Source organism: Lepeophtheirus salmonis, chromosome 1 (genome assembly GCF_016086655.4).
Source record: "Lepeophtheirus salmonis chromosome 1, UVic_Lsal_1.4, whole genome shotgun sequence".
Lineage (NCBI taxonomy): Eukaryota > Metazoa > Arthropoda > Copepoda > Siphonostomatoida > Caligidae > Lepeophtheirus > Lepeophtheirus salmonis.
This window is the reverse complement of record NC_052131.2, coordinates 26,625,435-26,647,571: the sequence shown is the minus strand read 5'-3', so window position 1 is coordinate 26,647,571 and position 22,137 is coordinate 26,625,435. Positions and strand designations below refer to the sequence as shown.

General features: G+C 31.5%; 2 protein-coding genes and 3 long non-coding RNA genes across 26 annotated transcripts; 2 read left to right on the top strand and 3 right to left on the bottom strand.

Annotated features, from left to right (window-relative positions):
* Positions 1–98: 98 nt before the first annotated feature.
* LOC121121338 (lysosomal cobalamin transporter ABCD4) lies at positions 99–2,079 on the top strand. Its single transcript, XM_040716230.1, has one exon. The coding sequence runs from the start codon at positions 149–151 to the stop codon at positions 1,916–1,918; it is 1,770 nt and encodes a 589-aa protein (XP_040572164.1). The 5' UTR covers positions 99–148; the 3' UTR covers positions 1,919–2,079.
* Positions 2,080–6,359: 4,280 nt separating this feature from the next.
* Positions 6,360–8,387, bottom strand: LOC121121348 (BTB/POZ domain-containing protein 3). The gene is made up of 2 exons (XM_040716241.2): positions 8,128–8,387; positions 6,360–8,073 (listed from the first exon to the last, which is right to left on the bottom strand). The coding sequence occupies exon 2, from the start codon at positions 8,024–8,026 to the stop codon at positions 6,737–6,739; it is 1,290 nt and encodes a 429-aa protein (XP_040572175.1). The 5' UTR covers positions 8,027–8,073; positions 8,128–8,387; the 3' UTR covers positions 6,360–6,736.
* A 1,294-nt stretch (positions 8,388–9,681) lies between these two features.
* LOC121121383 (uncharacterized) lies at positions 9,682–11,926 on the bottom strand. Of its 5 annotated transcripts, none has more exons than XR_005865432.2 (4): positions 10,876–11,926; positions 10,322–10,813; positions 9,976–10,263; positions 9,682–9,910 (listed from the first exon to the last, which is right to left on the bottom strand). It is a non-coding gene; the product is annotated as an uncharacterized lncRNA (long non-coding RNA). The 5 variants fall into 5 exon arrangements; XR_005865431.2 differs by having other exon boundaries at positions 10,330–10,813; XR_011781330.1 differs by having other exon boundaries at positions 9,976–10,813; positions 10,876–11,372; positions 11,452–11,895.
* A 344-nt stretch (positions 11,927–12,270) lies between these two features.
* LOC121121556 (uncharacterized) lies at positions 12,271–13,322 on the top strand. Its single transcript, XR_005865517.2, has 2 exons — positions 12,271–12,386; positions 12,468–13,322. It is a non-coding gene; the product is annotated as an uncharacterized lncRNA (long non-coding RNA).
* Positions 13,323–13,942: 620 nt separating this feature from the next.
* Positions 13,943–21,873, bottom strand: LOC121121434 (uncharacterized). 18 transcript variants are annotated; one of them, XR_011781322.1, is made up of 7 exons: positions 21,763–21,873; positions 21,183–21,679; positions 20,640–21,121; positions 20,287–20,573; positions 19,947–20,221; positions 19,781–19,882; positions 18,787–19,697 (listed from the first exon to the last, which is right to left on the bottom strand). It is a non-coding gene; the product is annotated as an uncharacterized lncRNA (long non-coding RNA). The 18 variants fall into 18 exon arrangements; XR_011781320.1 differs by lacking the exons at positions 18,787–19,697; positions 19,781–19,882; positions 19,947–20,221; positions 20,287–20,573; positions 20,640–21,121 and adding exons at positions 13,943–14,071; positions 14,133–14,311; positions 14,398–15,058; positions 15,124–15,947; XR_011781323.1 differs by lacking the exons at positions 18,787–19,697; positions 19,781–19,882; positions 19,947–20,221; positions 20,287–20,573; positions 20,640–21,121 and adding exons at positions 14,053–14,311; positions 14,398–15,058; positions 15,124–15,640; positions 15,686–15,947.
* Positions 21,874–22,137: the final 264 nt, after the last annotated feature.

The following is a 22,137-nucleotide window of genomic DNA, read 5'->3' as shown; positions in this document are numbered from 1 at the left end:
ACTTTACAAAATAACGAACACTCTACTATACAGGTATATGTACATTCTTTAATAATGTCAACAGACTTAATTTATTTAAGATATACACGTAGAGTTTTTCTACTAAGTATTATCTTACATTCTTACACAGAAACAACAATTGAAGAAGATGAAGAATAAGTTATCATCTGTTCTTACTGGGAATTACCGGATAAATTGGAAATTATTTGTTCGAATAGGAAAACTTCATGCCATCATTTCGAGGAATCTTATTAACATTTTTGTGACAATTTGCCTCTTGGGTGTCTGTATACTGGAACAATATGTTGGATATAAAACAGGTCTTGTGGCTGGTGCTTTCTATGAGGTTCTCTTAAACAAGGATACGGAAGGATTCAAGGCTACTGCAATTCATAGTTTTGGAGTTATTCTTGGAATTGCAGTGGTTAAAACCGTTCGAATGTACGTTGCCAAAATACTGAGTGTTTTTTGGAGAAGAACATTGACCACAAATCTACATAACTTGTATTTTGATGCTGATAGTTATTACAAAGTCAACGTTCTCATCAAAGAGTTGGGATTGGATAATCCGGATCAGAGAATGACATCCGATGTTGATACATTTTGCCTTGTTTACGGAGAAATGATAGCTCGTCTCATCATATCACCATTTACAATTGGTTTCTATACTTGGGATGCATATACCAGGTCAGGTTGGATAGGGCCCATCGGTGTATTTATTTATTTTATCTTGGGATGTTTTGTTAATTTATTCTTAATGTCTCCAGTTTCGCAGAGAGTCTTTTTTATGGAGAAAAATGAAGGAGACTTTCGATTTAAGCATATGTTTTTGCGAGAAAAAGCGGAGGAAATTGCTTTTTCTAATTCTGCTATAATTGAATCCATTAAAACTAATAAGTTACTGAAAAGTCTAATCAAGTCTCAACTCAGTGTTTATACTTGGGAAATCCTTTTGGATTTATGGATCAATATTTTCGATTATGTTGGAGCTATAATCAGTTATTTAATAATAGCAGTTCCTGTTTTCACGGGATTCTATGATTCTCTGGATCAAGCAAAACTTGGGAATCAAATATCACAAAATTCATTTGTCTGCATGACTCTTATTTACAATTTGTCCCAACTTGTGGATTTAGCAAGTAAATTTGCGAATATGGCAGGTGTTACTCACCGTATGATTGAACTCGTGGAAATATTAGAAAAACATAATAGCAATCCGACTTTTTTTAAAGATAATGCAATATGCACTAATGACAAGGACCCTCATATGTTTGAAACAATGATCAATCTTGAAAATATCATTTTGAAAATTCCAAGCCCTACAACTCCTCGCGTCTTGATTGATAATCTGAATTTAAGTATTAAAACAGGAGATAGAATTTTAATTACGGGGGCCAGTTCAAGTGGTAAAACAAGTCTACTTCGCTTGATTCGTGGATTATGGCCGACAGTAGAAGGATCTATCTCTTTTTTCACAGATAGTATTGAATTTTTGTCTCAAAGACCCTTAATGACTGATGGATCTCTTCTGCAGAATATGATTTATCCATCAGAAGTTCCAATAAGTCCAGACTTAATATGGTTCAAGGATCAGTTGACAAGGTTCAATTTAGAGCATTTATACAAACAATACGATCTATTTCAATATCAAAATCGATGGGAAGATATTTTATCACCTGGCGAAATGCAAAGAATTTGTTTTATTAGAGTGTTTTATCATCGGCCTCAGGTAGTGTTATTAGACGAGTCCACAGCCTCACTCCCAACAAACATTGAAGCGATGCTATATGAGTATCTTATAATAACATGTCCTAAAATAACTATCCTTAGTGTTGGGCATAGAGACTCTTTAAGAAAGTATCATATGAAGGAGCTTCAACTTCAATGTAATGGAGAGTGGGAATTGAAACAGATTTAAGATGTCATGTAAACAAAAAGGTAGTTTTAATCAATTTCTATATAAAATGAAATATATAATTATTTTACAAAATATAAGTTATTTCAAAAATAAAAACTTGTTTGAAAAAAGACTGATATACTTTTTAACTAGTCATTCTGAAATACAAAATTTAGGTTCAATTGTTTATGAATTGTTTTAGTTATTAGGGAAATGCTAAGGTACTACTAATTTAAAAAGTTTCTAACATTATTATTTTCAACTATAAAAACTTTTGTATCCAACTTTGGATCAATAAAATCATATAAAACTTTTTATTTTACCCCTTGTTTTCACATTAAATGAATGCTAATTTCATTTAATATCGGTATCGACAAATCTTGTAAATCCTAAGCATTTTTGAAGTGTGTAATTTTTTTTTCTAAAGCTATTATCCTTATTTTGCATTCTTGAGGATAGAACATCTAAATGAAAAGTGTAAGCACGAGTGTATGTTCTCATGAATCACTGATGATTTATTGGAGAGTTATAAGTGTGAATTCCATTTGGATATAGAGTAATATTGTTGATCGACAGCAGATTTATTTCTCCCTATGCACATGCTTGAAAAAGATTAGGACATATATACTCGTAGCTAATCTAATAAAACATCATGAGAGTCCAGCTTTTCTTCTTAAAAAAGGTCTTCAAATTGTCAATTATTTTTTCTTTTTTACTCAACGAAAATATTTAGAATTAATACAAGTAGTCATAATATGAGTCGAGGTTTGGGATTATGGGAGAGTTCTAGGAGCAGGCAGTAGTTATGGTCAAGGATGGAAATACTGGGAAAAATATGGTGAATGCAAATAGCACGCCTCGGTGTATTTATAAAAATATATAATAATATTGTTCGAGCGGCATGTCGACTAGTGATGTTTTGAGTTTGAATAAGTATACGTCATAATACGGCCGACTTTTTATAATAGCTATTAATATTATAAATAGTTGATATTCCAATATTTATGTTGAACTGCGTGTAAAGTATTCAGGAATTCATAGTGATTTGGATGGATCTTAACCATATAGTGATATAGTATTCGCATTTAAGTATCTGCATACACCCATTTTTGAGGATAACCAATCATGTAAAAAAATCAAATATTTAAAATATATATTTAAGTATTAAATTTTATGAATTTTTTTTTTTCAAAATCCACGACTATTTACAAAAAAATTCACTGCTATGTACAAAAAAACAAATAATTCATATGTTCAATCTCAGCTGTTTACAATAAATATGATTTTTTTCCAAAAAAATATCAAAAATTAAATTTTACGGAGTAAAGTTTCAAAAATTCATTCTTATTAACAAAAAATTAAATTTTTTTGAATAAAAATTCAAGAATTTCATTTTCTAGAAAATTAATGGGCGGGTACAGCCCCTTGAGCCCCCCTTGCGACTCCCCTGATAATTAACCATTACTTTTAATATCAACGGTAATACTTATGTGAACTGACTGTATAGCTAAAACCCATAGACTGTGATATTAAATCATATCCTTGTTAACAAGTGGGATTGTACAAAGGGTTAATAGGCCTAGGAAAAGGGTAGAATACTGACTCTATGTGCCCTTTATTAATAAAATTTATTATACTGCATTTACATGTCCATACGAATACACTACAATATATACAACGAACTTAAATTAAGGTAGAAACAGCTACCTTAAGGGCCCTGATAATGATAAGGAGACTTATCTTCGTACCTAACTATACAACTATAAGGAAATTTAAGGAATACTCTATATCTTAAATCGCTCACTCTTTTTTTCTCTTCTATAATAATAAAGAAAATATATACAAAAGTCAAAAAATGAGTAAGTTAGTGAGTTCGTGCTCATCGAACTAAACGGACTTATCTATTAGTCCTAGATGGACTAAAAGAAACAACCCTTTAACTTCATTTTACAATTAATTTAAAAACACTAAATGTAAGTCCTTTAATTTTGGATACAGGAAAAAACGACGTTTTTAAATATCTATGATATCTGTAGTGGCTTGATGTAGTAATTCGTTGTGCTACAAAAACCAGCACGGTGAACTACCTCGATATTCTTAACGAGTCTAACTCAAGTGAGACAATAAGGGGTATTGTAATTCTAAAAAAATCTTCAGACACATATGTGGAAATCTAGGTATGGTCAAAATAGAATACAGTTATCGTATTTATGATATTTTTGGTATTTATGACCCGAATTAGGACAAACCAGAGGTTTACTCGAGACTCCTTTTCCCACTTGTGTAGAGTTGTGTCTCAATCCTTGCTGGCAATGTTAACATACGTTACTAGAATGAAGACTCCACAGCAGAAAAGAAAGATCTGCCCGTGGCACTCAGCTATTATGTTGAAAAATAAGATTAAAGACTGTACAGATTTTCTGAATAACAAAGATCATACCTTCTCATCCAAAACAAAGTTGTTAAAAATAAAATCCTGATATCAAAGCTGGACATGGGCCTCTTTAGAAGCAATGGGGGTTACCAAAAACCGAAAATGGATATAGTTCGAAACTTCATCTCTGATCATAAAACAATGAAGGATGTTTTATGGCCAGTACCATTCTGAAAGCCAGCGTATGTCAGGAAAAATACAAGATACAATTTCCAACACTATGATTCGGATTATTGAGGAAATGAAGATTTCAAAGGAGTTACAAACATGGAAAATAATAATAAAGTCATCCAGAACAAAAATTCTATTAACTACTTGCCAGAAAAAAATTAAACATCGGAAATAGGATCTCCGAGATTATAAAAAATTATTGGGACAACATATCAGAGCTAAAATTCAAGGGAATTACCTAAACTATAAAAAAGAAGTAGCCTCTCCTCAAGATAGTATTTGCAAACCAACAATCCCAGTTGCAGTTAATATTTGGAAATGATAATGAACTACAAGAGTGTCACTCAGCTGTTAACACTACTGTTACCAAAAAAACTCTATGCGTGTAGAAACGACTCTGGGCGAAATAAATGTAAAAAAGGCTACTGAGACCCTGCATATTTTCGGAATTTTTTCTATCCAAAATATTTCAGACTACTAGTTTAATGTAGAATCTTGGATTTTATAGACAGAATCGAATTGATTCATTGAATTCTTCTGTGATTTCTAAATGCATACATATCATGTGTCTACCTGAATTCGGTGAATGTTTGTGCAAGGAGGGGGACAAATTTCTTCTTGGATTTCTTGAGATTTATGTCTCTACAGAGGTGGGGAGTTGTAGGAATAATTAGTTTCCAAGGTATACGTGAAAAAATATTAGTCAAGTAGTTTTGGAAATTCTTAAGACGAAAGGACCATTCGAACTACTATGTCATTGATGAGCCCTGAATGAAGATAGTTGTCGTCAAGTCGTGAAGTAGACTTTGCAAAAAGTAAGAACAGTTTGTTGTATGAATAAACTTATTGCTAATGTAAAATAAATGCTTTATTTGCTAGGACTATCTTTTGGCCTAAATGCTCCTCTAGTTGATGCATCTACAGAAGTAAATCCTTCGCTTCTGAGAAATGGAGACGAAGTTCTTGGAGACTTGGAGTGCTTACACCCAAATCTTTTACTTCTAAAAGGCTAATGCGGTTGTAGAGGAAAAATAGTTGCAAAATACAAAATTTAAATGATCCCCAATTCAAGAATCAGATAAGAAACAAAAGTGTGAAATCAATTTGAAGATTATGGTTGTAGTAGTCATTTGATAGAGTAAAATCGGTGTAAAAAAGCTACAACGTCAATGTGTCCGCTCCTCAGAACTGTATGAGCTACGCAAATGATCCCCTTACACCATCTGAGAATTGGTTCGCGCATCGAGTTGGGAGAGGAACACATGACATGTTAGGATACCCATCAGATAATCCTAATGGTTATTTCTGCAGTTCTGAAAGTGTAGTACCCAGTTTTAAAATCTTTTTACTCCACTCTTGAACAGCTGGTACAGGGACACTTGGGAAATTCAGTGAATAGAAGGGACACTAGCATCCAATTACTACATATGTCATTACGCAGTGAGCCTGAAAATTCAATTATGCATCTAAGTCATGGAGGCTTCCAGCTCCAAGCCTAACAGGGGCGTTATAAACATTTAAAGAAATCTATATTGGGATTTTAAATACAGTTAGACAAATGTACGGAAAATTTTATTATTATTTGTGGGCGTCTTTAGGCCTTTTTTATCCCATTGAAACATACTCTAACATGTTTCCAGTATTTCAAAATGCTTGCAATAAACTTTGGTTATGAAAAGGAAAAAAATATATAATGTTCCACTTGTCTAACAACAACAAAATTCTTAAAGTAAAAAATGCTTAGGATTTACATCTCTAGATATTTACTACCTTTTTAAAAAAAAATATGAGGAACTGAGTTTACAAGGCTCGTTGCTATATTGTTAAATCTTAGATCAAGAAGTAGCACTCAAAATGTGAGGACCTGGGAAATATCCGCTTCATTAATATCGATTATTTTGATCACATAAAAGAAATAGATGGAAAATATTTATTTTCCTTAGGACATTTATTATTCAATTTTTTATTCATTTTCTATTATATGTACAAATATAAAAAAATAGCCTTAGTTTGTTAAAAGAGTGTGCATTATAGACTACTAGCAGTAGTATCTGGCTGCACAGTGCTACATATGCGATGCTACATGTACACATCCGTAATATTTCATTATTACGACTATCAAAATGCATTTTATGATATACATGCATCTATATACAGTGACAGTCGCCCGTGAGTATTTTTCATACAGATATACATATAAATTTTCCTTTATTAATATAGATTCCTTGTTTTAGTTAAGGGATGCGACTGAAAAAAATCCCAGGAAATTGTCCTTTTCTTACATTTGTATCTCTAATACCCGAAGTATTGCCCATAAAATTGAACTCCACTCCATCTGCAGTCATTTTGTCCTGCCCTTCCTTACCCACAAAAAAGCATACTTCACGTATGGGAAATTCCTGTGCGAAGAATAAAGATGCTCGATACATATTTTTTGGATATACTTTGATTGGTTGATCAAAGTTAATGGTTGTCATTGAATTTGGATCTTTCTCTAGCTTAAGATCAAAGTTTTCGAGTCCCAAAATTTTCTTCTTAGATGGAAATTCTAGGACAATACTTCCAATAAAATGTGTCCGTCTTTTTGTGGGCCGAAAAATGCCATAGCCATGAATTTTTATCCGTTCACTAACAGTGAATTCCAGGAAGTGGGACATGTCTACGTATGATCCTACAGCTATTGATTTAAATCTTTTCAAAAGACGTAATCTGGGTTCGAATGAAAAAGTAGATGAAGGTGCTTTTTGCTTTTTATAGATAAAGTCCAAAATTTCTAACACTTCCTGACTGTTTAAAAGTTTCAAAGGCAAGATATGTTCTATAAATTGAGTTGAAGAAAAAAGAGGGAAGCGAATGGAGTTGAAAGCAGGGCCTAGGCACTTTCTCAAGTCTTTGAAGCTTTTTTCTTCACTTTTTTTTTGGGCATAGGCCCACGAAACAGCAAATTCGAACACCTGAGCCTCTTCCAAATATAGAATATCATTTGATAAAATGTCTTTAACTAATTCATTGTCTTTAATTGCAAGGAAGGAGTCCGATGTGAGAGACTCAGTAGCATTAATTCCAATGCGATTTTTAATCCATGGTATTAATTCATAGAGATGATTTTCTTTGGCATCAACCATGAGTTGACAAAGATTTTTGGGCTTAACATTATTGGAAAGGAAGTGAATACATTTGTTATTCAGCTCAGAGAGATCATATTTATAAGCGCAATACAGAATAGAAAGGACATTATCCACGTTCAAATCTATTTCCTCAGTGTAGATCCATTCAAGCATGCACTTAAAAGTTGAGGGTCTTACATCAGGAACCTTAATTTCCACATCGTTTATCTTTAATTCCTTACATTCACCACAAAACATGTTCTCAAAGACTGGGCTTATAGACACTAGAATGCAGCGATGAGCGGCTATCTTCTCAACAGATTCATTTTTTCCTGCTCCAACCAAAAAACAAACATCAGAGAAGTATCCTTCCTCAAAAATGTTTTTGAAGCGACGCTTGAAAGGTGTCATCATCATCTTCTTATCGGAACAAGCCTCTCTTTCAATATACGTGATTTTTGGATCTTGAATTACAAATTTAAAAAAATAAATATTATTCATTGTAAATCATAATTTACCTTATCATTAATTATATGAAGCAATGGATATCACCAAATTTATAAAACATTTTTGATATCGGAAATTTGATAAGACTCCATATGATTTAAAGCCATATTTAAGTATTACTCAATCTTCCTTTCAAAAAGACATTGACAGAAAGATTGTTGACAGTTTTTGGACACTTCATTCTTTTCAACTGCTCCGCCATTTTTATATTGAAGCACGGATAATATTTAGACTTTAACAATATCGAGTTCAGTTGATTAATCACTACTCACCTCTGCCTTGACTCCAATTATATTATAAAAAAAAATATATTATCCAATCTCTTATTGTTCCGTATTTGAATGTAATGTTAAGTAAAAGACTTGATCAATGATAACTATTTAAAAGCAAAAATTGCATTGACATATTATGAACTACTCCAAAATACATACATAAGTAATTACTCGAGAATTTTTTTACACTATCTATTTATTCAAACCACTTTTTGGTGAAACAAAAAGTTTTAATGAACTTTAGCAAAACGGATCAATTGAGAGAAGGATAGCCATGAAATGAGTTTGTTATTTAATGTTCCAATTTGCGTTGGAGTGAAATCAATGATAATCTCCTAGTAATAGGTCAAGGGTGCATGTATCCACCGTTTTATTACCGTTTTTAAATCCAAAGAATGATTTGATAGAAAATGAAATTCCTATAAAATAGAGCCCACCCTGAATCCATGTACTTTTGCCACATAAAAACTTTTTTTTAAATGGACAAATTATAATATAAATATTTGTATTTCAAACATATTTCTAAGAAACAAACAAAAACCAAAAATAGTGATATATAATTAAAATTGAAAATAGGTGCTTTTTATTCATGGCCTCAAGAAGAAGATATTCATAAAGTTTAAAAATATCTCATTTAATAATTGAAAGTCATAACTTGTAACATAAAAATGCTCTTTATCTTACACAATTTGAAAGAAGGCTTGTAAATGTAGCCACTGCATGAGAGTCTGCAGGCGTTTTCCAAGATAGATTGGATGACAGTTATCCAATAATATTAATGCCTTGTCAGGCTACAAATTTACTAGTAGTCAAATAATATGAAATATTCTTCCATTAATGTTGCATTAATAATGTAATTCATTCATTGGGATAACTATATTTGGTTCCAAATTAACTATATTTGGTTCCATTAATGTTGCATTATAATGTAATTCATTCATTGGGATAACTATATTTGGTTCCATTAGACGAATCTCATTGCGCAAAAACACCTGACTGTTCTGATTTTTGAATTAATCCCATTAGGAAAAAAACTAGGATTAAAATAATGTTTAATTTTTATGAATTAATTATTTGTAATGAAACATTACTGTATAATTATGATTTGAGTGAAACAGGAACTGAAGTTGATTTACTTAATTTTGAAGAACGAATGATATCATCATTTGATAATATTCTGAACATTTAAGTACAAAAAACCTTTAATAAATAATTTACAGATTTTGAAATGTATATTTTTTCGGTTTTGAAAATGATACCGAAATAAGAGTTGAAAAAAGCAAACACGTTTTGTTGATATAAAATTACAACCACTAACAATTGTGCAAAGTTCATATGAGTTCACCAAGTTGAATTTATCATTAAAAACCACAACCACAACATGTTGCGTGATTGGAGCTTGTGCTCCTCCCGATAGTATGAGAACTCATTAGCTATGACTTGTAAATGTAGCCACTGCATGGGAGTCTGCAGACGTTCTCCAAGATACATTGGTTTACATTAATATTAATGCCTTGTCAGCCTACAAGAAAGGACAAAAGGTCAATAGCATTAAAAAGACAGTTCCTAGACTAATGCGAGATTTACATGGTAGATGTTTCAGTTGCAGAAGAGACAACCACCACCGCTCCGAGTGTAGATTCCGAAACAGCACATGTAACAAAATGTGTGAGAACAAGTCATGTTTTTTTGTTTTTTTGTAGATGATCAGAATTATAATTCAGAATCCAAATCTCACTCAAGGACAACGAGAAATTCTAGCCCTGTAGAAACAGCCTCAAGCATTGTTAATAGTACATCATCCATTAAGCACTCCACTCCCCGTCTTACAATATATGAGAGCACTCCCGAATACAGGTGCAAGTGAAAATATCCCTGAAATATGGAAAAAAGAAAATGAAATTAATTACGGCATTCATCACTCCAGATTTACAAGATCACTTTCGTGGCATGATTTAGCGTCACTTAACGTTATTCCAAAATATTTTCGAGAAACAATTATATGTAATTCTGTAACCAAAACTCTTTGAGGGACCCGCAAATTATGAATGTCAAGTCCATTTTTCCAGAGTTTCCTCATGTTTTGAATGAGTCAGAGAAACTTGATCCAATGAAAATCTATGTAAAAGAAGATGAGAAAATCAGACGAGTTCATCAACTTACTGCTAGGAAAGCCCTAAAGGATGAATTGGAGTTTATAGTAAAGTCGGAGATACCAACAGGACTCAATAAGTTCGTAGTTCTTCCCATCACAAGAATCCCCAGTAAAACTAAAAACAATCAAGACACTCCTCCAAAAAATCAAAAGCTGGGATCTGGGATGTATTGAAAAGATCACTACTCCATTCACAAAACAACGGGCTAAGCCCAGCACAGTCTACCAACTGTGATATGGAGTTCCAGAATGTAAATTGAGGGGAGTTGTCTATTGATAGAAGAGCAGAAAATGGGAAATTATATAAATTGTAGAGATTTATCGATACTTACCTCTTTCAGAATCCCAGGAAGAAGCTATCCTGGGGAAGATTCTTAGATGTTCCTACTTTGTGAAGAACAGTGGAATGGGAGAGAATTAAATATTCATACTCCTATTGATTGCATATGACTTATGAGTTCTACTCATTACAATTTCCTATCGTTTGTTGATGTACTTTTGTTTTAAAATTAATAATGAGATACAACAGCACCTATAGACTATACATCTGACGTCCTATATATAAGTGTGGGAACAGGGAAGGAATCACCGCTCAACTGCCACTGGCTTCTAGGATGTGGGTTTTCTGAGGATTTGCTTCAAGTATTCCCTTGAATTTCCATAGATTGTATAACGATGTAATAACATGATTTTAATCAATATTAGTGTCTGAAAATAATCAAACTAGGCATTAAAGGGATACATTGGTGTTAGACAGTAAGGTTTTAAGTCCTTTTATTTCAGGGTCCCATTTTGACGTCCAAATACATTGCAATAGATCACTACTTTCCTTAATATTCATGAAAAAGAGCTTTTCATTATTAGAAAAATGTTTCTTTTTTTAAATTTAGGCCTCCAAAATAGCTGACCTTAACAGTGTTGTTCTCCTCCAAACCATTCTTCAAATTGTCAGGATTGCCATGTTGATTTTCCGTTTCTTTTTTAATACCATGTTCAAATTATACACAATTTTCATCTCTACGTATATGTTCTATGATATCCATAACTTTTCCTCATGGAGTAAACCATTCTCGAGAATTGAAGGAAAATATATTGAGACATCATACTTCCTTCTTGGATAAATATTATCTAAAGTCTCAGGAAAAAGGTTTTACTCGGCAAAGCTAAAGTGTTGTTTCTCACTTTAAACAAACAATATAAGCTTGAGTTTAAATTTTGAAATAGTTTATTTTTGTAGGGTTTTATTGAAAATGGCATAATCTACCTATTTACATTATGCATACCTATGTATTGCTTGATTAAATCAATTGTATAACGTGTATTTCTATTCTACTCAATCATTTATAAGATTTTTTTTTTTTTTTTTTTGAGATATAAGTTTAATTCTGCAAAATGTAATGGACTTACATACAAATTATCAAACTTGCTTTACAATCAACTTTATGATTACTTGTTTTGGTTAGTACAAGTACTTGGTTGGATCTATATATATATATTAGTATATTGTACATAGCTATATATGCCATGGCCCATTGGTATATACTAAATCATATATTTATATAAATCTGATATCCTTTAAAAATATCTAATATAATATCCATTTTGATATAATGAATATAAATATTACAGAATAACTAGTGAAAAAAAAATTGAAATTATATTTTGTAGAAAAGGAAATTAAATGAAAAAAAAATCAATAAAAATTAAATTAAATCTTCAGTTGTTAAGAGGAAGTCAAGCTCTTTGGATCATTTTCCTCTGAATGGAGGGTGTGCTTCTGAAGACTTTTTCTTCAGGATTCTCTCTTTAGAGAGGTCTCTTAATAGACTCAAGTTCAATACAAGTAATTTTTTATTGGGCCTTCCTCAACTCCACTTTGTGAGTGAAGGAAGTGAGCTCCATATTAAACTTTTGGTTAATTTAGTTTATTTTCTGAAGTTTTATTTCTCCTTGGCCCTTCTATTTGGGGATTTGGATCTGGAGAGTGAGACACCTTCTTAATAGTAACTCAACAACAAAGTTATAAAAGCTACGGCGTTGTGTTTGGGGTTCACAACTCAATACGTCCCCCGTTGTATAAGAAAACTGTTATTTTGCGTGTTCTCATTCGAAGGCTTTAACTCTCTAGAATATGATTCGGCTCAAGAAGTTTTCCTTTTTTTTCCATAATAAACCTAATAAGAGAAGGAAAAATCTGTATAGTTTCAAGTAAAACTTTTCAATGATGTTAGCAAATTTAATCAATGACTTCAAGTGATGATAGGATCTGAAGTCATTTGTGTTTCTAAAGAAGTCTTTATTAATAATTTTATTGACATGAATACAAGATCCAAACTCTAAACTTTAAAATGAGTAATTTTCACATTTTATGATTAATATGCTTAAGTATTTATCCCTTATCCTCTCATGAAATTATGTCCTTGAATTTCTTAGAAGGTTTTTATAACTTCGACAGACATGTTCGAGAAAAAATGATATAAATACTAATTTTTTTTAACTCCTCTGCCTTGACTCCAATTATATTATAAAATATTTATAGACCTATTAATTTATCAATATATGATGTAATGTCGAATATATGAGAGGGAAGTTTGGTTTTGTTACAAAAGTATAAAGAGAGCAGAAATATCTATCTATTCAAAAATATATTATCCAATCTCTTATTGTTCCGTATTTGAATGTAATGTTAAGTAAAAGACTTGATCAATGATAACTATTTAAAAGCAAAAATTGCATTGACATATTATGAACTACTCCAAAATACATACATAAGTAATTACTCGAGAATTTTTTTTACACTATCTATTTATTCAAACCACTTTTTGGTGAAACAAAAAGTTTTAATGAACTTTAGCAAAAAGGGATCAATTGAGAGCAGATAGCCATGAAATGAGTTTGTTATTTAATGTTCCAATTTGCGTTGGAGTGAAATCAATGATAATCTCCTAGTAATAGGTCAAGGGTGCATGTATCCACCGTTTTATTACCGTTTTTAAATCCAAAGAATGATTTGATAGAAAATGAAATTCCTATAAAATAGAGCCCACCCTGAATCCATGTACTTTTGCCACATAAAAACTTTTTTTTAAATGGACAAATTATAATATAAATATTTGTATTTCAAACATATTTCTAAGAAACAAACAAAAACCAAAAATAGTGATATATAATTAAAATTGAAAATAGGTGCTTTTTATTCATGGCCTCAAGAAGAAGATATTCATAAAGTTTAAAAATATCTCATTTAATAATTGAAAGTCATAACTTGTAACATAAAAATGCTCTTTATCTTACACAATTTGAAAGAAGGCTTGTAAATGTAGCCACTGCATGAGAGTCTGCAGGCGTTTTCCAAGATAGATTGGATGACAGTTATCCATTAATATTAATGCCATTTACTATTAGTCAAATAATATGAAATATTCTTCCATTAATGTTGCATTAATAATGTAATTCATTCATTGGGATAACTATATTTGGTTCCGAAATAAGACGAATTGTAAACCTCATTGAGACTGTATCGATTTTCTATATTCCCATAGGAAAAAAAAAAGGATGAAAATAATGTTTATTTTTATGAACTAGGTACGTTTAATTCCCATGAAGTTATAATTATGGCTGATGAGTGAGGCGGGAGTCTGCAGAGTCATATGTATTTACTCACGGAGTAGGTTTGAAGCACAGATGATATGTATATTTGTCTATGATTGGAAAATACAAATTTTAAAATAGCTGCAGATTAGGAAGGCAGGATCCAACCTGAAAAAACTATTGAAATCATACTTTCGAAATTAAATTTGAATTCTCAGTCCTTGTACTAAATAAATATAAACAATTTCATTATAACTACGCACATCTAAAAATAAATTATTCTTAATTAATAGTTTCAGTTTGGAATAATATATTGTGATCTTGGCTCTGAATCCAAACATTTATATTATACGACTCCAATCCATTTGACTCATTGCGCAAATACACTCGACTCTTCTGACTTTATGAATTAATGGCATTAGTATCCAAAGATTAATCGAAGAATAATATTTGATATGAATTAATTATTTGTATGAAACTTACTGTATAATGATTTGGTACAAACAGGAACTGAAGTTGATACTTAATTTTTGAAGAACGAATTCATCAGTTTGATAATATTCTGAACATTTAAGTTAGAAAAACCTTTAATAAATAATTTACTTTGATTTTGAAATGTATACATTTTTTCGGTTTTGAAATATGATACCGAAATGGAAGAGTTGCTTAAAAAAGCAAAGCACGTGATGTTGATATAAAATTACAACCACTAACAATTGTGCAAAGTTCATATGAGTTCACCAAGTTGAATTTATCATTAAAAATGATGTTTTTTACCACAACATGTTGCGTGATTGGAGCTTGTGCTCCTCCCGATAGTATGAGAACTCATTAGCTATGACTTGTAAATGTAGCCACTGCATGGGAGTCTGCAGACGTTCTCCAAGATACATTGGTTTACATTAATATTAATGCCTTGTCAGCCTACAAGAAAGGACAAAAGGTCAATAGCATTAAAAAGACAGTTCCTAGACTAATGACAGATTTACATGGTAGATGTTTCAGTTGCAGAAGAGACAACCACCACCGCTCCGAGTGTAGATTCCGAAACAGCACATGTAACAAAATGTGTGAGAACAAGTCATGTTTTTTTGTTTTTTGTAGATGATCAGAATTATGATTCAGAATCCAAATCTCACTCAAGGACAACGAGAAATTCTAGCCCTGTAGAAACAGCCTCAAGAATTGTTAATAGTACATCATCCATTAAGCACTTACAATATATGAGAGCACTCCCGAATACAGGTGCAAGTGAAAATATCCCTGAAATATGGAAGAAAGAAAATGAAATTAATTACGGCATTCATCACTCCAGATTTACAAGATCACTTTCGTGGCATGATTTAGCGTCACTTAACGTTATTCCAAAATATTTTGTAGAAACAATTATATGTAATTCTGTAACCAAAACTCTTTGAGGGACCCGTAAATTATGAATGTCGAGTCCATTTTTCCAGAGTTTCCTCATGTTTTGAATGAGTCAGAGAAACTTGATCCAATGAAAATCTATGTAAAAGAAGATGAGAAAATCAGACGAATTCATCAACTTACTGCTAGGAAAGCCCTAAAGGATGAATTGGAGTTTATAGTAAAGTCGGAGATACCAACAGGACTCAATAAGTTCGTAGTTCTTCCCATCACAAGAATCTCCAGTAAAACTAAAAACAATCAAGACACTCCTCCAAAAAATCAAAAGCTGGGATCTGGGATGTATTGAAAAGATCACTACTCCATTCGCAAAACAACGGGCTAAGCCGAGCACAGTCTACCAACTGTGATATGGAGTTCCAGAATGTAAATTGAGGGGAGTTGTCTATTGATAGAATAGCAGAAAATGAGAAATTATATAAATTGTAGAGATTTATCGATACTTACCTCGTTCAGAATCCCAAGAAGAAGAAGCTATCCTGGGGAAGATTCTTAGATGTTCCTACTTTGTGAAGAACAGTGGAATGGGAGATAATTAAATATTCATACTCCTATTGATTGCATATGACTTATGAGTTCTACTCATTACAATTTCCTATCGTTTGTTGATGTATTTTTGTTTTAAAATTAATAATGAGATACAACGGCACCTATAGACTATACATCTGACGTCCTATATATAAGTGTGGGAACAGGGAAGGAATCACCGCTCAACTGCCACTGGCTTCTAGGATGTGGGTTTTCTGAGGATTTGCTTCAAGTATTCCCTTGAATTTCCATAGATTGTATAACGATGTAATAACATGATTTTAATCAATATTAGTGTCTGAAAATAATCAAACTAGGCATTAAAGGGATACATTGGTGGTAGACAGTAAGGTTTTAAGTCCTTTTATTTCAGGGTCCCATTTTGATGTCCAAATACATTGCAATAGATCACTACTTTCCTTAATATTCATAAAAAGAGCTTTTCATTATTAGAAAAATGTTTTTTTTTTTTTTTAAATTTAGGCCTCCAAAATAGCTGACCATAACAGTGCTGTGCTCCTCCAAACCATTCTTCAAATTGTCAGGATTGCCATGTTGATTTTCCGTTTCTTTTTTAATACCATGTTCAAATTATACACAATTTTCATCTCTACGTATATGTTCTATGATATCCATAACTTTTCCTCATGGAGTAAACCATTCTCGAGAATTGAAGGAAAATATATTGAGACATCATACTTCCTTCTTGGATAAATATTATCTAAAGTCTCAGGAAAAAGGTTTTACTCGGCAAAGCTAAAGCTAAAGTGTTGTTTCTCACTTTAAACAAACAATATAAGCTTGAGTTTAAATTTTGAAATAGTTTATTTTTGTAGGGTTTTATTGAAAATGGCATAATCTACCTATTTACATTATGCATACCTATGTATTGCTTGATTAAATCAATTGTATAACGTGTATTTCTATTCTACTCAATCATTTATAAGATTTTTTTTTTTTTGAGATATAAGTTTAATTCTGCAAAATGTAATGGACTTACATACAAATTATCAAACTTGCTTTACAATCAACTTTATGATTACTTGTTTTGGTTAGTACAAGTACTTGGTTGGATCTATATATATATATATATATATATATTGTACATAGCTATATATGCCATGGCCCATTGGTATATACTAAATCATATATTTATATAAATCTGATATCCTTTAAAAATATCTAATATAATATCCATTTTGATATAATGAATATAAATATTACAGAATAACTAGTGAAAAAAAAAAATTGAAATTATATTTTGTAGAAAAGGAAATTAATGAAAAAAATCAATAAAAATTAAATTAAATCTTCAGTTGTTAAGAGGAAGTCAAGCTCTTTGGATCATTTTCCTCTGAATGGAGGGTGTGCTTCTGAAGACTTTTTCTTCAGGATTCTCTCTTTAGAGAGGTCTCTTAATAGACTCAAGTTCAATATAAGTAATTTTTTATTGGGCCTTCCTCAACTCCACTTTGTGAGTGAAGGAAGTGAGCTCCATATTAAACTTTTGGTTAATTTAGTTTATTTTCTGAAGTTTTATTTCTCCTTGGCCCTTCTATTTGGGGATTTGGATCTGGAGAGTGAGACACCTTCTTAATAGTAACTCAACAACAAAGTTATAAAAGCTACGGCGTTGTGTTTGGGGTTCACAACTCAATACGTCCCCCGTTGTATAAGAAAACTGTTATTTTGCGTGTTCTCATTCGAAGGCTTTAACTCTCTAGAATATGATTCGGCTCAAGAAGTTTTCCTTTTTTTTCCCATAATAAACCTAATAAGAGAAGGAAAAATCTGTATAGTTTCAAGTAAAACTTTTCAATGATGTTAGCAAATTTAATCAATGACTTCAAGTGATGATAGGATCTGAAGTCATTTGTGTTTCTAAAGAAGTCTTTATTAATAATTTTATTGACATGAATACAAGATCCAAACTCTAAACTTTAAAATGAGTAATTTTCACATTTTATGATTAATATGCTTAAGTATTTATCCCTTATCCTCTCATGAAAATATGTCCTTGAATTTCTTAGAAGGTTTTTATAACTTCGACAGACATGTTCGAGATAAAATGATATAGATACTAATTTTTTTTAAGTCCTCTGCCTTGACTCCAATTATATTATAAAATATTTATAGACCTATTAATTTATCAATATATGATGTAATGTCGAATATATGAGAAGGAAGTTTGGTTTTGTTACAAAAGTATAAAGAGAGCAGAAATATCTATCTATTCAAAAATATATTATCCAATCTCTAATTGTTCGGTATTTGAATGTAATGTTAAGTAAAAGACTTGATCAATGATAACTATTTAAAAGCAAAAATTGCATTGACATATTATGAACTACTCCAAAATACATACATAAGTAATTACTCGAGAATTTTTTTACACTATCTATTTATTCAAACCACTTTTTGGTGAAACAAAAAGTTTTAATGAACTTTAGCAAAAAGGGATCAATTGAGAGCAGGATAGCCATGAAATGAGTTTGTTATTTAATGTTCCAATTTGCGTTGGAGTGAAATCAATGATAATCTCCTAGTAATAGGTCAAGGGTGCATGTATCCACCGTTTTATTACCGTTTTTAAATCCAAAGAATGATTTGATAGAAAATGAAATTCCTATAAAATAGAGCCCACCCTGAATCCATGTACTTTTGCCACATAAAAAACTTTTTTTTAAATGGACAAATTATAATATAAATATTTGTATTTCAAACATATTTCTAAGAAACAAACAAAAACCAAAAATAGTGATATATAATTAAAATTGAAAATAGGTGCTTTTTATTTATGGCCTCAAGAAGAAGATATTCATAAAGTTTAAAAATATCTCATTTAATAATTGAAAGTCATAACTTGTAACATAAAAATGCTCTTTATCTTACACAATTTGAAAGAAGGCTTGTAAATGTAGCCACTGCATGAGAGTCTGCAGGCGTTTTCCAAGATAGATTGGATGACAGTTATCCAATAATATTAATGCCTTGTCAGCCTACAAATTTACTAGTAGTCAAATAATATGAAATATTCTTCCATTAATGTTGCATTAATAATGTAATTCATTCATTGGGATAACTATATTTGGTTCCGAAATAAGACGAATTGTAAACCTCATTGAGACTGTATCGATTTTCTATATTCCCATAGGAAAAAAAAAAAAAATGAAAATAATGTTTATTTTTATGAACTAGGTACATTTAATTCCCATGAAGTTATAATTATGGCTGATGAGTGAGGCGGGAGTCTGCAGAGTCATATGTATTTACTCACGGAGTAAGTTTGAAGCACAGATGATATGTATATTTGTCTATGATTGGAAAATACAAATTTTAAAATAGCTGCAGATTAGGAAGGCAGGATCCAACCTGAAAAAACTATTGAAATCATACTTTCGAAATTAAATTTAAATTCTCAGTCCTTGTAATACTAAATAAATATAAACAATTTCATTATAACTACGCACATCTAAAAATAAATTATTCTTAATTAATAGTTTCAGTTTGGAATAATATATTGTGATCTTGGCTCTGAATCCAAACATTTATATTATACGACTCCAATCCATTTGACTCATTGCGCAAATACACTCGACTCTTCTGACTTTATGAATTAATGGCATTAGTATCCAAAGATTAATCGAAGAATAATATTTGATATGAATTAATTATTTGTATGAAACTTACTGTATAATGATTTGGTACAAACAGGAACTGAAGTTGATACTTAATTTTTGAAGAACGAATTCATCAGTTTGATAATATTCTGAACATTTAAGTTAGAAAAACCTTTAATAAATAATTTACTTTGATTTTGAAATGTATACATTTTTTCGGTTTTGAAATATGATACCGAAATGGAAGAGTTGCTTAAAAAAGCAAAGCACGTGATGTTGATATAAAATTACAACCACTAACAATTGTGCAAAGTTCATATGAGTTCACCAAGTTGAATTTATCATTAAAAATGATGTTTTTTACCACAACATGTTGCGTGATTGGAGCTTGTGCTCCTCCCGATAGTATGAGAACTCATTAGCTATGACTTGTAAATGTAGCCACTGCATGGGAGTCTGCAGACGTTCTCCAAGATACATTGGTTTACATTAATATTAATGCCTTGTCAGCCTACAAGAAAGGACAAAAGGTCAATAGCATTAAAAAGACAGTTCCTAGACTAATGCAAGATTTACATGGTAGATGTTTCAGTTGCAGAAGAGACAACCACCACCGCTCCGAGTGTAGATTCCGAAACAGCACATGTAACAAAATGTGTGAGAACAAGTCATGTTTTTTTGTTTTTTGTAGATGATCAGAATTATGATTCAGAATCCAAATCTCACTCAAGGACAACGAGAAATTCTAGCCCTGTAGAAACAGCCTCAAGCATTGTTAATAGTACATCATCCATTAAGCACTCCACTCCCCGTCTTACAATATATGAGAGCACTCCCGAATACAGGTGCAAGTGAAAATATCCCTGAAATATGGAAAAAAGAAAATGAAATTAATTACGGCATTCATCACTCCAGATTTACAAGATCACTTTCGTGGCATGATTTAGCGTCACTTAACGTTATTCCAAAATATTTTCGAGAAACAATTATATGTAATTCTGTAACCAAAACTCTTTGAGGGACCCGCAAATTATGAATGTCAAGTCCATTTTTCCAGAGTTTCCTCATGTTTTGAATGAGTCAGAGAAACTTGATCCAATGAAAATCTATGTAAAAGAAGATGAGAAAATCAGACGAGTTCATCAACTTACTGCTAGGAAAGCCCTAGGATGAATTGGAGTTTATAGTAAAGTCGGAGATACCAACAGGACTCAATAAGTTCGTAGTTCTTCCCATCACAAGAATCTCCAGTAAAACTAAAAACAATCAAGACACTCCTCCAAAAAATCAAAAGCTGGGATCTGGGATGTATTGAAAAGATCACTACTCCATTCACAAAACAACGGGCTAAGCCCAGCACAGTCTACCAACTGTGATATGGAGTTCCAGAATGTAAATTGAGGGGAGTTGTCTATTGATAGAAGAGCAGAAAATGAAAATTATATAAATTGTAGAGATTTATCGATACTTACCTCTTTCAGAATCCCAAGAAGAAGCTATCCTGGGGAAGATTCTTAGATGTTCCTACTTTGTGAAGAACAGTGGAATGGGAGATAATTAAATATTCATACTCCTATTGATTGCATATGACTTATGAGTTCTACTCATTACAATTTCCTATCGTTTGTTGATGTACTTTTGTTTTAAAATTAATAATGAGATATAACAGCACCTATAGACTATACATCTGACGTCCTATATATAAGTGTGGGAACAGGGAAGGAATCACCGCTCAACTGCCACTGGCTTCTAGGATGTGGGTTTTCTGAGGATTTGCTTCAAGTATTCCCTTGAATTTCCATAGATTGTATAACGATGTAATAACATGATTTTAATCAATATTAGTGTCTGAAAATAATCAAACTAGGCATTAAAGGGATACATTGGTGTTAGACAGTAAGGTTTTAAGTCCTTTTATTTCAGGGTCCCATTTTGACGTCCAAATACATTGCAATAGATCACTACTTTCCTTAATATTCATGAAAAAAGAGCTTTTCATTATTAGAAAAATGTTTTTTTTTTTTTTTTATTTAGGCCTCCAAAATAGCTGACCTTAACAGTGTTGTTCTCCTCCAAACCATTCTTCAAATTGTCAGGATTGCCATGTTGATTTTCCGTTTCTTTTTTAATACCATGTTCAAATTATACACAATTTTCATCTCTACGTTCTATGATATCCATAACTTTTCCTCATGGAGTAAACCATTCTCGAGAATTGAAGGAAAATATATTGAGACATCATACTTCCTTCTTGGATAAATATTATCTAAAGTCTCAGGAAAAAGGTTTTACTCGGCAAAGCTAAAGTGTTGTTTCTCACTTTAAACAAACAATATAAGCTTGAGTTTAAATTTTGAAATAGTTTATTTTTGTAGGGTTTTATTGAAAATGGCATAATCTACCTATTTACATTATGCATACCTATGT